This window comes from Canis lupus, chromosome X (assembly GCF_011100685.1).
Source record: "Canis lupus familiaris isolate Mischka breed German Shepherd chromosome X, alternate assembly UU_Cfam_GSD_1.0, whole genome shotgun sequence".
Lineage (NCBI taxonomy): Eukaryota > Metazoa > Chordata > Mammalia > Carnivora > Canidae > Canis > Canis lupus.
This window is the reverse complement of record NC_049260.1, coordinates 77,195,291-77,210,133: the sequence shown is the minus strand read 5'-3', so window position 1 is coordinate 77,210,133 and position 14,843 is coordinate 77,195,291. Positions and strand designations below refer to the sequence as shown.

At 40.1% G+C, this 14,843-nt stretch overlaps 1 protein-coding gene across 4 annotated transcripts; it reads left to right on the top strand.

Annotated features, from left to right (window-relative positions):
- The first annotated feature begins 11,098 nt into the window (after positions 1-11,098).
- Positions 11,099-14,308, top strand: TCEAL5 (transcription elongation factor A like 5). 4 transcript variants are annotated; one of them, XM_038587952.1, is made up of 3 exons: positions 11,099-11,252; positions 12,545-12,612; positions 13,412-14,308. In XM_038587952.1, the coding sequence occupies exon 3, from the start codon at positions 13,434-13,436 to the stop codon at positions 14,052-14,054; it is 621 nt and encodes a 206-aa protein (XP_038443880.1). In that variant the 5' UTR covers positions 11,099-11,252; positions 12,545-12,612; positions 13,412-13,433; the 3' UTR covers positions 14,055-14,308. The 4 variants fall into 4 exon arrangements, with proteins under 4 accessions (XP_038443880.1, XP_038443879.1, XP_038443881.1 ...); XM_038587951.1 differs by having other exon boundaries at positions 13,407-14,308; XM_038587953.1 differs by having other exon boundaries at positions 11,108-11,177; positions 13,407-14,308.
- The last annotated feature ends 535 nt before the right edge of the window (positions 14,309-14,843 follow it).

Here is a 14,843-nt window from a genome sequence, read left to right as displayed (position 1 = left end):
TATCTTTTTATGATAGAATTACAAATAACTATATTTTCTCATTGCTTTTACCTGGTGAAAGGGCTTGGCCCCCTGGTAAAAGCAATATGAGCACTTATCTAAACATTTGTGATACAATTTCAGTTGTAGCTTACCTCTGGATCACCTATTTAAACATATAAACCTAATAATGATGAGAGAATCATCTCTAAGAATCATCAAAAAAATGGTACCTAATCAAGATGATAACAACTCCCAAGAGCTGCCTTGTGTACTTGATGAAGCAGTATGTTTGTAAGCTTTCTCCAAGTTCTTGTTCTCACTGGAATGTGCATGACCCAACATTTACATATTCCCTTCAGCTGCTTGGGGAAGTTTCCAAAGTCAGGTCTTTATGTGGACTTAGGGGTAGGTACCAATATTCCTCTGCTTCTGTACCCCATTCCCATCTTCTTCCCTGGGTATTGATGTTCAGGAATCCTCAAGGTGAAAAAGCCACTGATTTTTTTCTGGAACACTCCAATTGAGTCCTCACTCTTCTGTAAAAGTGTGAATAAGTCCCCTCTCCCTTTTTAGCTTCATGAAGAGACCTCATCTGTCTAGTTCTCTCTTTCCTTAAGCATAGAGTTCTTTTCCAGGAAACCTCTTTAGTGGGACACCTGGGTGGCTCAGCGGTAGGGCAGCTGCCTTCAGCTCAGGTTGTGATCCTGGAATCCCAGATCAAGTCCCACATCAGCCTCTTGTGAGGAGCCTGCTTCTCCCTCTGCCTATGTCTCTGCCTCTCTCTCTCTGTCTTTCATGAATAAATCTTTAAAAACAGAAACCTTAGTTCATTAGACTATGTATAAAGATGTGTATGGGGACAAAGCTCACGTTCAGTCTGAGACAGTCCTTCCTCCTCCCATCCCCCTGAAATCTATGAATGTAAAGAAAGAACTAACTTAACTAACTTACATTGAATCTTCTGGATGCCAGAAGATTATGTCCATGAATTCAGTGGGTACCCAAATGTGGGTAATTATGGGAAGTCCATTAAAGGATTATTGGGTTTAAGTGTCCCAAAAGAACTTGAGAAATGAAATTGCTTTGAAGTGTGTTATGTAGATGAGATATATACTATGTATGAAGACAGTCTTGTGTGGAAATAAACTGAGAAGTTAGAATTTTTTTTAAGATTTATGTATTTATTTGAGAGATAGAGCGCAAGTTAGGGGGAGGGGCAGACGGAGAGGGAGAAACTGACTCCCTACAGAGCAGAGTTGATCCCAGGACCCTAGGATCATGACCTGAGCCAAAGGCAAACGCTAAACTGACTGACCTGCCCAAGTGCCTGAGAAGTTAGGATCCTAAAACAGAAGTTGGCAAACCACAGCCCATGAGCCAAATTTGGCCTATTGCTTAGTTTTGTGGCAAATGAGCTAAGATTAAGTTTCACGTTTTTAAATGGTTAAAAAAATCAAGAATATTTTTTGACATGTAAAAATTATTTGAAAACCAATTTTTGCTGTCCATAAATAAGGTTTTATTGGAATATAACCATACGTAGGAATTCACATATTGTCTGTGGCTGTTTATGCACTACAATAGCAGAGTTTAGTTGTGAAAAAAACAGTATGGCCTACCTGCAAAGCCTACATATTTATTATCCGACCCTAATAGAAAAGTTTGCCAAACCCTGCTCTGGAATATAACATCACAATAGCAGTTATGAAACCAAAGGGAAAAATGGATAGGCAGGTGAAAACATCATATAACTCAGCAAAACCAGACGTCACGAATCAGATGCCTAAGCAATTCCAAAGCCCTCCCTCCTCCAGGTGCTTGAAACGCAAGGCACGTTCATGCAGGATGGAAGTTTATAAAGATGAAGGCTAGAGTTGAAAAGGCGGGAAGACTGATGAAGAGAGAAACGTATGCCCTACCATACTTCCTACACTTGATTGTCAACATTAGCATCAGCTTTCCTGGAAAACAGAAGCATTGTGGCTTCATTGGCCTAACAATATTCAGCAGTTCCTTCTTGAAGAAAAACTGGAAACTCACATGTGAACTCATAGCATATTGTAATAGAAGTTTAGGCATGCATTTGCCCAGAAAAATGTATATCTTTTCCATGTAAGGCAGATCAAAGTTGCCTTGTTAACCTCAGAGAAGGATCGGTTTAGGATCCTAGTTTCTGGAGAGAGAGAAATAGAGACTGCTATTAACTAGCTTCCCTTGGTTCTTAATAGTGTTTGGATCTGAAGGGGCATCTGAGCAAGTAGTATGTTAATAGCCAGGCTCCAGATAAAATGTTCAGACAACATACAGTTGAAAGGGAGCAAAAGCCAGTTAAGGAACAGGGCATGAGGTTCCTTCCAGGGGAATAGCCATAGTTAAGTTTCTGACTGCAATTGCCTATTTACATCATTTCTATATGTTACGTTGTGAGCCTCCTTTTCTCCCAAAGAGTGATCATTGTCCACAAAAGGGTGCACAAATTCTCCCCATAAATGCCTACAAGTTTTAGCCAAGAGAAGGCAGTGAGATTAGGTATTGTGCCTTGGTTCTCAAAAAAAAAAAAAAGATCCCTGGGTGGCTCACAGTTTAGCACCTGCCTTCTGGAGTCACGGGATTGAGTCCCGCATCAGGCTTCCTGCATGGAGCCTGCTTCTCCCTCTGCCTGTGTCTCTGCCTACCCCCTGCCCCACGTGTGTCTATCATGAATAAATAAATAAAATCCTTTAAAAAAAGGATGTATAAAAAAGAAGTTTTAGATGTTGACATGCATTGGGCCACTGAAGGTTTAGTACATCATGTACATCTAGTAGATACTTGGTGAATGAAAAACTCAGCACAGTAAGTATGTTTTTACTGGTATTCAGCAAATGATAAGTATGCACATCTTTGAATCCTTCTGTATTTCTAACAAAATTAAGATAATTATGCAGATAATGTCTTATGAGTTTTGAATAAAAATATTACTTTATTTTTTCTAAAATTTAAAAATCAAGTCAATTGAAGGAAATTCAGAAAATAAATTTAAGAGCCACCTTGTGGCCAAAGAAAGCAGTGCAATTTGAACTTTGTAGTCAAAGAGCAGGGAGAATACACAGACCCTGGACTCTTTTCCAGGAAGTCCAGAGAGCAAACGAAACTTTGGTTAGAGGTGAAATAAAACCATCATGATTAATTATTATTTAAAACACCAAGCTACATTTATGCTTCAAATGAAAATGGAATAACAGGGTCTGGATTTATCTTCCTAACTGAAACAACTAAAACCTGGACAAAATACATGAAACATCAATTTTGAGTTATTTAACATTAGGCAGTGGAGGGGAAAGTTCCTTGAGAATGTACAAACAGGGGCGCCTGAGGGGCTCGGTTGGTAAAGCGTCTGCCTTTGGCTCAGGTCATGATTCCAGAGTCCTGGGATCAAGTCCCACATTGGTGTCCCTGCTCAGAGGGGAGTCTGCTTGTCTCTCTCCCTCTCCCTCTGTGCTCTCTCTCTCTCTCAAATAATTAAATAAAATCTTAAAAACAATAAAGTAGAAACAAATAATATGAGCATTCTGATTGCCCCAAGCTTGCTGTGTATTGTAGGATTTGTAATATACGTAGAAGTAAAATGTATGTTAATCATAGCACAAAGATCCGGAGAGGGAAATGAAAGTACAGCATTTTGAAGTTCTTATTCTACACATTAATATCGCTTGAAGGTAGATTCTGAAATGTTAAAAAATGTATATTATAAAACTTAATCATGAAAAAAGTTGTAGCTGATGAACCAAGATATGAAATAAAATGGAATCTTCAAAATAGTCAATCAAAAATGTTAGAGGAAAAAGAAAAAAGAGCAGATGGGACACATGGAAACAAATAACAAGAAGGTTGATTTAAACCCAAACGTATCAGTATCAATAATCACATTAATGTAAATGATATAAATACCTTAATTATAAAGAAGAAGTAAGTCAGTCGGAGAAGGACAAACATTATATGTTCTCATTCATTTGGGGAATATAAATAATAGTGAAAGGGAATATAAGGGAAGGGAGAAGAAATGTGTGGGAAATATCAGAAAGGGAGACAGAACGTAAAGACTGCTAACTCTGGGAAACGAACTAGGGGTGGTAGAAGGGGAGGAGGGCGGGGGGTGGGAGTGAATGGGTGACGGGCACTGGGGGTTATTCTGTATGTTAGTAAATTGAACACCAATAAAAAATAAATTAAAAAAAATTATAAAGAAGAGATTGTCAGATTATATAGAAAAGGAAGGAAAATATATGCTGCCTATAAACACCTTATTTTATTTTATTTTTAATTTTTATTTATTTATGATAGTCACACAGAGAGAGAGGGGCAGAGACACAGGCAGAGGGAGAAGCAGGCTCCATGCCAGGAGCCCGACGTGGGATTCGATCCCGGGTCTCCAGGATCGCGCCCTGGGCCAAAGGCAGGCGCCAAACCGCTGCGCCACCCAGGGATCCCTAAACACCTTATTTTAAATTTAAAGATACTAACTGATTACAAGTAAAGGAATGGAAAAAGATGGACAGTCTTTTTTTAAGATTTTATTTATTCAGGAGAGACACACAGAGAGAGGCAGAGACAAACGCAGAGGGAGAAGCAGGCTCCCTGAAGCAGGACTCAATCCCAGGACCCCAAGATCACTACCTGAGCCAAAGTCAGACCCTCAACCACTGAGCCATCCAGGTGCCCCAAGATGAACAATCTTAACATCAATCAAAGCTTGAGTGTCTATATTTGTATCAAATACAATAAATTTCAGAGCAAAGAATAATACCAAAGATATTACAGTTATAGAAAGTGGTAAGTTAATTTTAAGTGGTAAGTTTGTCAAGAGGACATGACAATTCTAAACATTCACATATTACAGTGCTTTAAAATACATGAAGCAAAAATAAATAAATAAATAAAATAAAATAAAAATAAAAAACCCAAAGTGGAAAAAATAAATAAATAAATAAAATACATGAAGCAAAAACTGATAGAACTTCAAGGAGAAACAGACAAATCCACAATTACAGTCAGAGATTTTAACGTCTTCCCTAAAAAATTGATAGAACAAGTAGACAATCAGCAAGTACATCTATGACTTGAACACTATGAACCAACTTATCTAGTTGACCAATGGTAGAACTTGCAACCAACAACAGGAGAATGTGTATTTGTTTCATTTATGCATAGAATGTTTTCCAAGATAGTCCATAATCAGGGCCATAAAATAAGTCTCAGTAATGTTAAGAGAATTTGAATCATAAAATGTATGCCTTCTGAGGACAATGGAATTAAATAAGAAACTAATAACAGAAAAATATCTGGAAAATCCCAAATATTTATATTAACATCAAACAATACATGTCTAAATAACCAAAGGAAGAAATCAAAGTAGAAATTATAAGACACTTTGAGCTGAATGAAAATGAAAACTCAACATATGATAATTTGTGAAATATGACAAAAGGACCAATCAGGCATAAATTTATAGCACTGAGCATATGTATTAGAATAGAAGAAAGCTCTACAGCTATTAAATACATAGAAATTTTAAAGTTTTTTTACTTAATGTATATTTGATCTCTAATGTTATATTAGTTTCAGGTGTACAACATAGTGATTTGATAATTCTATACATTAATCTATGCTTCCCATGAAAAGAAATGGAAATTTTATTTAAAACACTTCCTCCAGGGATCCCTGGGTGGCGCAGCGGTTTGGCACCTGCCTTTGGCCCAGGGCGCGATCCTGGAGACCCTGGATCGAATCCCACGTCGCGCTCCCGGTGCATGGAGCCTGCTTCTCCCTCTGCCTATGTCTCTGCCTCTCTCTCTCTCTCTCTCTGTGTGACTATCATAAATAAATAAAAATTAAAAAAAATAAAAAATAAAACACTTCCTCCAAAGAAAACTCTAAGTCAAGGTGGCTTAACTGGTAATTCTACCAAACATTTAAAAATTACATAATACCAATTCTATGCAAAATCTTTCAGAAAATTAAAGAGGAAGGAATAGCTCCCAACTCACCCTATGAGGCTAGAATTACCCAGATAACTAACGAGACAATTATATTACAAGGAAATATAACAACAAACTAATCTCCTTTATGAACATATGTGCAAAAATTCTTAATAAAACTTTAGTAAAAATAGAATCCGATTATATATACAAGATAAAATATACAATGACCAGGTAAGGTTTATCCCAAGAATTCAAAGAGTGTTAACATTTGAAAATCATTGTAATTCACCACATTAACAAAAAGAGAAAAAACATATTATCAATTCAGTGGCTAATGAATAAACATTTGGTAAAATGTTTAGTACACAAGTGTACTAATGTTAGTACATAAGTGTACTTCCTTACTTCTTCCAGCTTCTAGTGGCCCAAGGCATTCTTTAGCTTTTGATAGCATAACTCCAATTTCTGCTTCTCTTCTGTGTGTCTATATGTTCTTTGTCTTTTCTAAGGATACATCCATTGGATTTAGGGCCTACCTAAGCCAATATGATCTCTTTCAATTCTCCTTCTTTAAAAATATTTTATTTTTAAGTAATCTGCACACCCAACATGAGACTCAAACTCACAACCCTGAAATCAAGAGTTGCATGCTCTACCAACTAAGCCAGCCAGGTATCATCCTATATCTCAGTTCTTAATTATATCTGCAAAGACCCTATTTACAAATAAGGTCACATTTTGAAGTGCTGGGTGGACATGAATATTGGGGGAAATTATTCAGTCCTCTACAAGCAATGAACTGCAGGTTAAAATTTAAAACAACATCATTTACAATAGCATCAGAAATATGAAATACTTAGGGATAAATCTGACAAAAGATAATCAAGACCTGCACACTGAAAACTATAAAACACTGAGGACATACATTAAATCCACCAAACTCAGAAAAAGAGATCAGATTTGTGGTTACCAGAGGTGGGGGGTGGAGGTATGGGAGAAAAGTGGCCAAAAGGCACAAATTCCAGTTATAAAATAAATAAGTCATGGGGATGTAATGTAACACATAATGGCCATAGTTAACACTTCTGTATGATTTATAGGAAATTTGTTAAGAGAGTAGGTCCTAAGAGTTCTCATCACAAGGTGAAATGACTTTCTTTTCCTTTTATTGTGTCTATATGAGATGATGAATCTTAACTAAACTTACTGTAGTAATCATTTCACAATATATGTATATCAAACCATCATGCTATATATCTTAAACTTATACAGTGGTGTATGTTCCTGTTATCCAGGCTTAACCCTATGTGACTCTTCCTGGCAACCTTCACTCCTTTGTAGCTATAAGTAACAAAGAGTTCTGCCTTCTATCTTTGTGACAGTGTGTTGTGTTCTGCCATCAAAAGAACCTTTAAATCTTACAAAGCCATTTACAAAGATTAAGTCATACCATATATAAAAATTAACTCAAAATTATCAAATACCTACATATTTGAGTCAAAACTTTAAAACTCTTAAAGGAAAACAAAGGGGTAAATCTTCATGTCCTTGGATTTGGTAATGGACTTACAGATATGACACCAAAAGCAAGGACAACAAAAAGAAAAATATACACATAGGACTTCATAAAAATTAAAAACTTCTGTGAATAAAAATACACTACCAAGAAAGTAAAAAGGCAGGATGCCTGAGTGGCTTAGTGGTTGAGCATCTGCCTTCAGCTCTGGTTGAGATCCCGCGGTTCCAGGATCGAGTCCCACATTGGGCTCCCTGCATGAAGCCTGCTTATCCCTCTGCCTCCATCTCTGCCTCTCTCTCTCTGTGTGTGTCTCTTATGAATAAATAAATAAAATTTAAAAAAAAGAAAAAGGCAAAGGAAGAAACAAAATGGAAGAAAATATTTGCAAATTATATATCTGGAATAGGTTTGTATCCAGAATATATGAAGAACTCTTACAATTCAACAGGAAAATGACAAACAACTCAGTATTAAAAATGGGCAAAGGTCTTTTTTTTTATTTTTATTTATTTATGATAGTCACAGAGAGAGAGAGAGAGGCAGAGACATAGGCAGAGGGAGAAGCAGGCTCCGTGCACCAGGAGCCCGACGTGGGACTCGATCCTGGGTCTCCAGGATCGTGCCCTGGGCCAAAGGCAGGCGCCAAACCGCTGCGCCACCCAGGGATCCCAAATGGGCAAAGGTCTTGAATAGATATTTTTCCAAAGAAGATATATAAATATCCAATAAATATATGAAACGATGCTCAATATCATTAGTCATTAGGAAAATGCAAAAATTTTAAAAATTAACAATTAATAATTGTTTTTGAGAATGTGGAGCAATTGGAATCTTCATGCATTGCTAGTAGGAGTGCAAAATGTTGCAGTGGAATAGTGTGGTATTTCCTCAAAAAGTTATACATAGAATTACCATATGACCTAGCAATTCCATTCTTAGATATATGCCCAAGAGAAATAAAAACATACATCCATGCAAAAACTTATACAGAAGTGCTTAAGGCAGCATTTACAACGGTTGAAATGTAGAAACAACTCAAATATCCACCAATGTTTGAATGGATAAATAAAATACAATATGGGAATATAATGAAATACTATTCAGCCATAAAAAGGAATGAAATACTGTACATGCTATAATATAAATGAACCTTGAAAACATTATGCAAAGAAGCCAGACATAAAAGGTCACATACTGCATGATTCCATTTATATGAAATATCCAAAATGCGTAATTCCATGGAGACAGCAAATTAGTCATTGCTAGGGGAGGGGAGGAGGGGAAAAATTGGGAGTGACTGCTTAATGGGTATGGGGGTCTCCTTCAGAGTTAATGAAAGTATTTTGGAACTATATAGAGGAAATGGTTTCACAACATTGTGAATGTACTATACGTCACTGCATGTGTACTTTAAAATGGCTAATTTCGGGATCCCTGGGTGGCGCAGTGGTTTGGCGCCTGCCTTTGGCCCAGGGCGCGATCCTGGAGACCCGGGATCGAATCCCACGTCTGGCTCCTGGTGCATGGAGCCTGCTTCTCCCTCTGCCTATGTCTCTGCCTCTCTCTCTCTCTCTCTGTGACTATCATAAATAAATAAAAATTAAAAAAAAAAAAAATAAATAAAATGGCTAATTTTATGTTCTGTTAATTTTTCCTAAAAATATAGTCTCATTTGTAAAAAGATATATATAAGTATATTCTTTAGGCCAATTGGCCTTCACATTTTTTATATTGCATATCCCTCTCAGCATCCAGTGATACTGATGGATCCTATCCTAAGCAAATGCACACACCCAGCAAAAATATACATCTCTCGCCCAGTCACACACACATGCACATAATTTTGAATATAATTCCAAGGGATTCAGAGGTTTCTCTAGTTAAGAATGCTGGAATGCAAGGAGTAAGTGCTCTCCCTTTAACATAGCTCACCTGCTATTTGTTTCTTCCTTTTTCTGTCTCACTACCATGTAGCTTCTTCTCCATCTCCTCTGTTTTTACCTATAGCTTCTGCTTCTTCATGATGTCAATCTGCTCATGTATCATAGTTTCTCAGGTTCCTAGGGTACAGTTCTTTTCATAAGTGTACATACTCTACTATCTTCTAAACATATGCAGCCTTGCATATCATTTCAGGTGGTCCACAGACTTCCTCAATTGAGAACACCTGGTCTAGGTCAATCTGTACAGTCAGCATATCAGACTTCCTTAGACATTGAAACAAATCTGACTCAGAGAGGACAAGGGTGGGCATGGACTGGAAGGCAGCAGCCCTGCAGGATGGCTAAGCTCCTCCTTAGGTGCCCTGGAGGTGAAAATACTGAAGTTGAGAAACCCATCAGGGTGCACCTCCTAAGTCAAGTGGTAGGTAGCACACAGGGTCAAAGAAGCTTCCCTGAACACTGTGAATTGAGGCAGAGAGCAGCGAAGCACGGAGGCTCTCTTCTCAGCAATCACTTTTCTAGGCTTCATGGAAACCCTCTACTACAGGGATCTGGAAGGGATTTGTTCTGATTTCCAGTTGTCAAGACAGCATTCCATCTCTGCTGGGGTTGACTTACCTCTGTGGGAATTTGGGGAAGGGAGGGAAGGAGCCAAAGACATTTTACTCAGGTCACCACCTTGGTCATCTCTCCATGAATGTTTTGGAGTGAGCAACAGTCAGGTGCCTGAATGTAAAGGGTGAGAGGCTCTGGAAGGTTGAGGAGTCTGAAAATTGCATATTCCTCCCCTCTTGAAAAGACAGGAAAAATCAGACCATGTCTGCATCCCTCAAATCCTCAGCTGCCTTTGCACAACAGCTAAATCTCTGAATGAAAATAGCCATAGGGGAAAAAAATAGCCATAGGCCATATTTTCAAGACTGATATTGTGTCTTTCTGGAGATTCCAGAAAGTCTACTTAATACTCAGTGATTGTTTGGGCACAATAATTACATGCATTTTTAGTAGAACATGACAGAACTACCTATTTATGAAAATTAAGAAAAATATTTTGTGTGTAGCTAATTGAATCCATTTTCCATGTAGTAATAATTAATGCAATGAACTTAATTTTGTAATCTTGTTTGATTTTTTTTCTTTTTTATTTTTTATTTTTTTATTTTTTTTTTCTATCTTAAACACATTCTTTGCCCCAAATGAAAATAGCTGTATTTAATTTTTTGCTTATAAGAATAACCCAACCTGATAGGAGTCAGTTAAATAAAACTGGAAAAAACTACTTAGAAGAAAATAAAATCCTCATTCAACTATATACTTCCCTGCCTGGCAATCCTCCACGTACCTATTTTATGAAGGTCTGGAGAAGAAGAGAAATGAACATCAGTGGCTGAGCGGAGAAGTGGAATGAGGGGTAGGTGCTTTGAAATCAAAGGAGAGAAAGAAAAAAATTCCTTGGCGACGTACCAATGGCCGGTTGCCTTGGGAGATGTAGCCCTTCCCAGATAAGAGAGAACAAACACATATCACAGGAAGAAGGGGCCACGTTTGACCTTTGGGATTAGTAAAGACCAAATTGAGTGACAGGGGGTCCAGCGGTGAGAGGAGGGGACTACAGCGCGGCGAGGCGGTGGAAAGGGGCTAGGGAAGGGAAAAAGTGGGCTGGCTCCTGACGCACATTCTGCTGGTGGGAGGGGAACTAAGGACCCGAGCCCACTGGTGACGTTTCCTTCACGTGATCAGAAGCCGACGTGTGCAGAAGTCCCTCTCCTCCAGGTACCAGCTCCCTGTTTCCGTAGAGAAAGATTTCGGACTAAGAGCCGAAGGGGCAGCTGGTGGATAGCCCTGCAGGTCAGTAGGAGATGGAGGAGAAGCGGGGTGGGTGCTGGGACAAGAGTGGTAACTGGTAGAGGCTGCTTTCCAGATGCCACCCCCTCCCACCTCCATTCATTTTGGCGCAGGAAATTGTATGAGTGTTGGGGAGAGGTCTGGGTACCGTCTCTCATTTCCGTGGATCAGTGTGGGTTTACGGCAGAAAGAAATCCGAGGAGAAGGAGGAATCTCTCTGGAATGGCTACAAGTCCACAGGCACCTGCGGACCCTTGGGGTGAAGGGTGGGGATAGTAGCAGAGGGCAAAGACCAGAGTGGGTACAGGACTGGATTCTTACTACCCCGTTCTTCCCCAATGGCCATAGGTTTGGTGCAAGAAACGGAGAGCTTGGCGGGAGGAGATGGAGAGGGACCAGGGGTTGAGAATGGGTACCCGTTGGGATTTCCTAGGAGGGAGGCTATGGAGTTTCGTCTGACGGAGAGGGCCGGGAGAGGGGGATGGCGATAGCGAAGAAATGGCCTGATCTCTGCAGGGCAGCGGGAGAGGGCATAGCCTGTGAGCCCGAGGTGGGAAGGGCCTTCGTTCCCTGCATCTCTTCTTCACCTTCCGTCCATTTTGGAGCCGGAAATGGTGGGCTGCATGTCGGTGGGGAGAAGGGGAGGAGGTGCTGTAAAGGAGGGGGACAGAGGTTCGGTCTGGAGACCAGCTCCCTTTTGCGGAGGAGCGGCTTCTAAACTAGGGAGGGCTGAGAGGAGATAGCATGAGCCCAAATTTTTACTGAATTTGGAAATAATTTATCTCTTGCATTGTAGAAAAACGTGGTATATCTGTGTATGTAAAGAGGCAAGGGGTGTCACGAATGCTCTGGACATTTTTGCTCTGCCCCCTGACTCTGCGGTCACCATTTTCAGAGAAGTGATGTGGTTTGTGTTATCTGGGCACCCTAGAGTGGGAGGTTTGGACGGCAGATAAGGGAGTACAGCAGGATCTGCCTTCTGAACATCATTATGCTGAATGAACTTCAAAACTTCACTCATTTTAGTGCAAGAACAAGTGAGATAGAAATTTGAGAGAGGATTCAGAAACAAAGAAACCCTTTGGAAATAAACTTTCTCTGCCATTGCCCAGTAGTAGAATGGAGACTGTTAGGGAGGAGCTGTAGAGGAGGATCAGAGAAGCTAGGGAAAGGGCAAGAGAGTGGCAGGATTTGGGAAAGTTTTGACAACTATAGTGTGAAAGAATCAGTGTCCCAGTTGCCAGTCATTCACTTCTCAACCCTCTATTCACCCACTGTCTCCCATCTCTCTACAGGTCTTCTGGTCTGTGGTTGTGGGCACCAACCCAGACAAGAAGAGGAAAGACCTGCAGGATCAGTACAGGTCAGTGGGAGAGCGTAACTGTCCCAGGACCTCTGAGAATAGGAGTGACTTAAGCTTGGGCAGAAGTTGAGGGGCAGCCCAGGTGTCTCAGCGGTTTAGCACTGCCTTCAGCCCAGGGCCTGATCCTGGAGACCCAGGATCGAGTCCCACATCGGGTTCCCTGCATGGAGCCTGCTTCTCCCTCTGCTTGTGTCTCTACCTCTCTCTCTTTCTCTCTATGTCTCTCATAACTAAATAAATAAATAAATAAAACATTAAAAAAAAAAAGAAGTTGAAGACGCTACTACCTGCCAACTCTCCTCCCGGCCACCCTACTGCAGTCTCAGAATACATGGCCTCTGTCAGGATTCTAAGGGAAGAAACATGGTATTTTATGGCTGGAGATGACAGAGGGGAGAACAAGGGAGTAAGAGACAGGAGGTGTGGCATCTGTGAAACCTCTTGAAGATAATAGAGTAGCCCTGAAATCTGAGAAGTGGCCATTATTCTGTTTTGTCTGCAGTTTTAGAAGTCTCACAACTGCAGGCAAGGGAAAAAAGAAACTGGCCCAGGATTACTGAAGGTCAGTGTAAGTTGAGACTAAGTTTTAAGTGTAAGAAAGAAGCACATGTGGATGTTTCTGTAAAGTTGCATCATGTAAATACGTGTGAAGCGAGAAGGAAAGGAAAAAAAAAAATGTATGGGTAGGAATGTACTTGTAATTTGAGATAAGGTGAGGAAAACCCTAAATCATAAACGCAATTATTTTCAGAAGCTGTTTTCCCCAATCTAAGTCCTCCTTTTTTGTGTCCTAGGACAGGCAAAGGAGGGAGAATCTCAACATGGAAAAGGTCTACAAAGAAAATGAACGGAAGCCAGAAAACGAAGGAAAGCTGGAAATCGAGGGACAGCCAGAAGATGAAGTAGATACAGAAGATGAAGGAAAATTAGATGAGGAAGAAAAGCTGGAAGTAGAGGAGAAGCCAGGGCATGAGGGAAAGCTCCAGAATAAGGGACAGCCAGATGATGAGGGACAACCAGAAGATGATGGAAAACAAGAAAAGCAGGGCAAGTCCAATGATGAGGGAAAACCACAAGATGAGGGCAAGCCAGAATCCCAGGCAAAGCCTGAGGGTGAGCCACGGGCTGCTGAAAAGCGCCCAGCTGAAGATTACGTTCCCAGGAAAGCAAAAAGAAAAACAGACAGGGGGACGGATGATTCCCCCAAGGACTATCAGGAGGACTTACAGGAAAGGCACTTGGGCAGTGAGGAGATGATGAGAGAATGTGGAGATATTTCAAGGGCTCAGGAAGAGTTAAGGAAAAAACAGAAAATGGGTGGTTTTCATTGGATGCCAAGAGATGTACAGGATCCGTTTGCCCCAAGGGGACAACGAGGTGTCAGGGGGGTGAGGGGCGGAGGGAGGGGCCAGAAGGACTTAGAAGATGTTCCATATGTTTAATGCCTTTGGCCTTTAATTCTGATTTCTCTGATGGGAATATTGCCAACTCGCTTTCCCTGGCAGGCATTTGCCAGGCTATGTGCTTTAACCTTATGCTGATACATTGCTTTAGGTGTCACTCTCAGTTACCAGCAGCCTTTTGACCCAACTTTGACACTCTGTCTTTCAGTAGGGAACTTTCACCCATGTGCATGGAAGAAATGTTCATGGTACATTGTAAAAATATTAATAAAAAAACAGTTTTTTGAACTGCATCTACAGCATCAGCCCATTTTTGAAAAATATATAGTTACATGATACATCCACAAGTAGAGAAAACTATGAAACTGAGTAGGTCAAAAGAGAAATAGTGGTTTTCTCTGTGTAGTGGCAGTGGAAGAGATTATCTTCTATCTTCTGCTTTTTTCCTTAAAAAACATTACTTTTGTCAAAAAAGTAAATAACAAAAGATTGTAAATGTGGGAAGATACATAACACGCAATCAAAATAACAGTTCAGTAAGTTTATTAAGGCAGTGGAGACACTCAAAATTCCTTTTGTCAGAATGTGGAATGATGTGTAAAACTCATATTACCTCTGGGACTCGGAGCTGGAGGAATCAACCTGGCAGTTATTACAGATGCATTACTGTAACCAACAATCTTATCACCTGTGAAATGGGGATAAAACTTCTCTTCCAGGGCTATGGAGAAGATCAGATGAGGTTCTGAGTATATAAACTGCATTGGGCTGACTTCTACCCTCTGACCTGCACTAGCAGAACCAGAATTCTGTCAGATGTTTGGGGGA

Bases quoted from the DNA above. Each gene is read 5' to 3' on its own strand.
- TCEAL5 (XM_038587952.1), top strand. From the start codon at position 13,434: ATGGAAAAGGTCTACAAAGAAAATGAACGGAAGCCAGAAAACGAAGGA.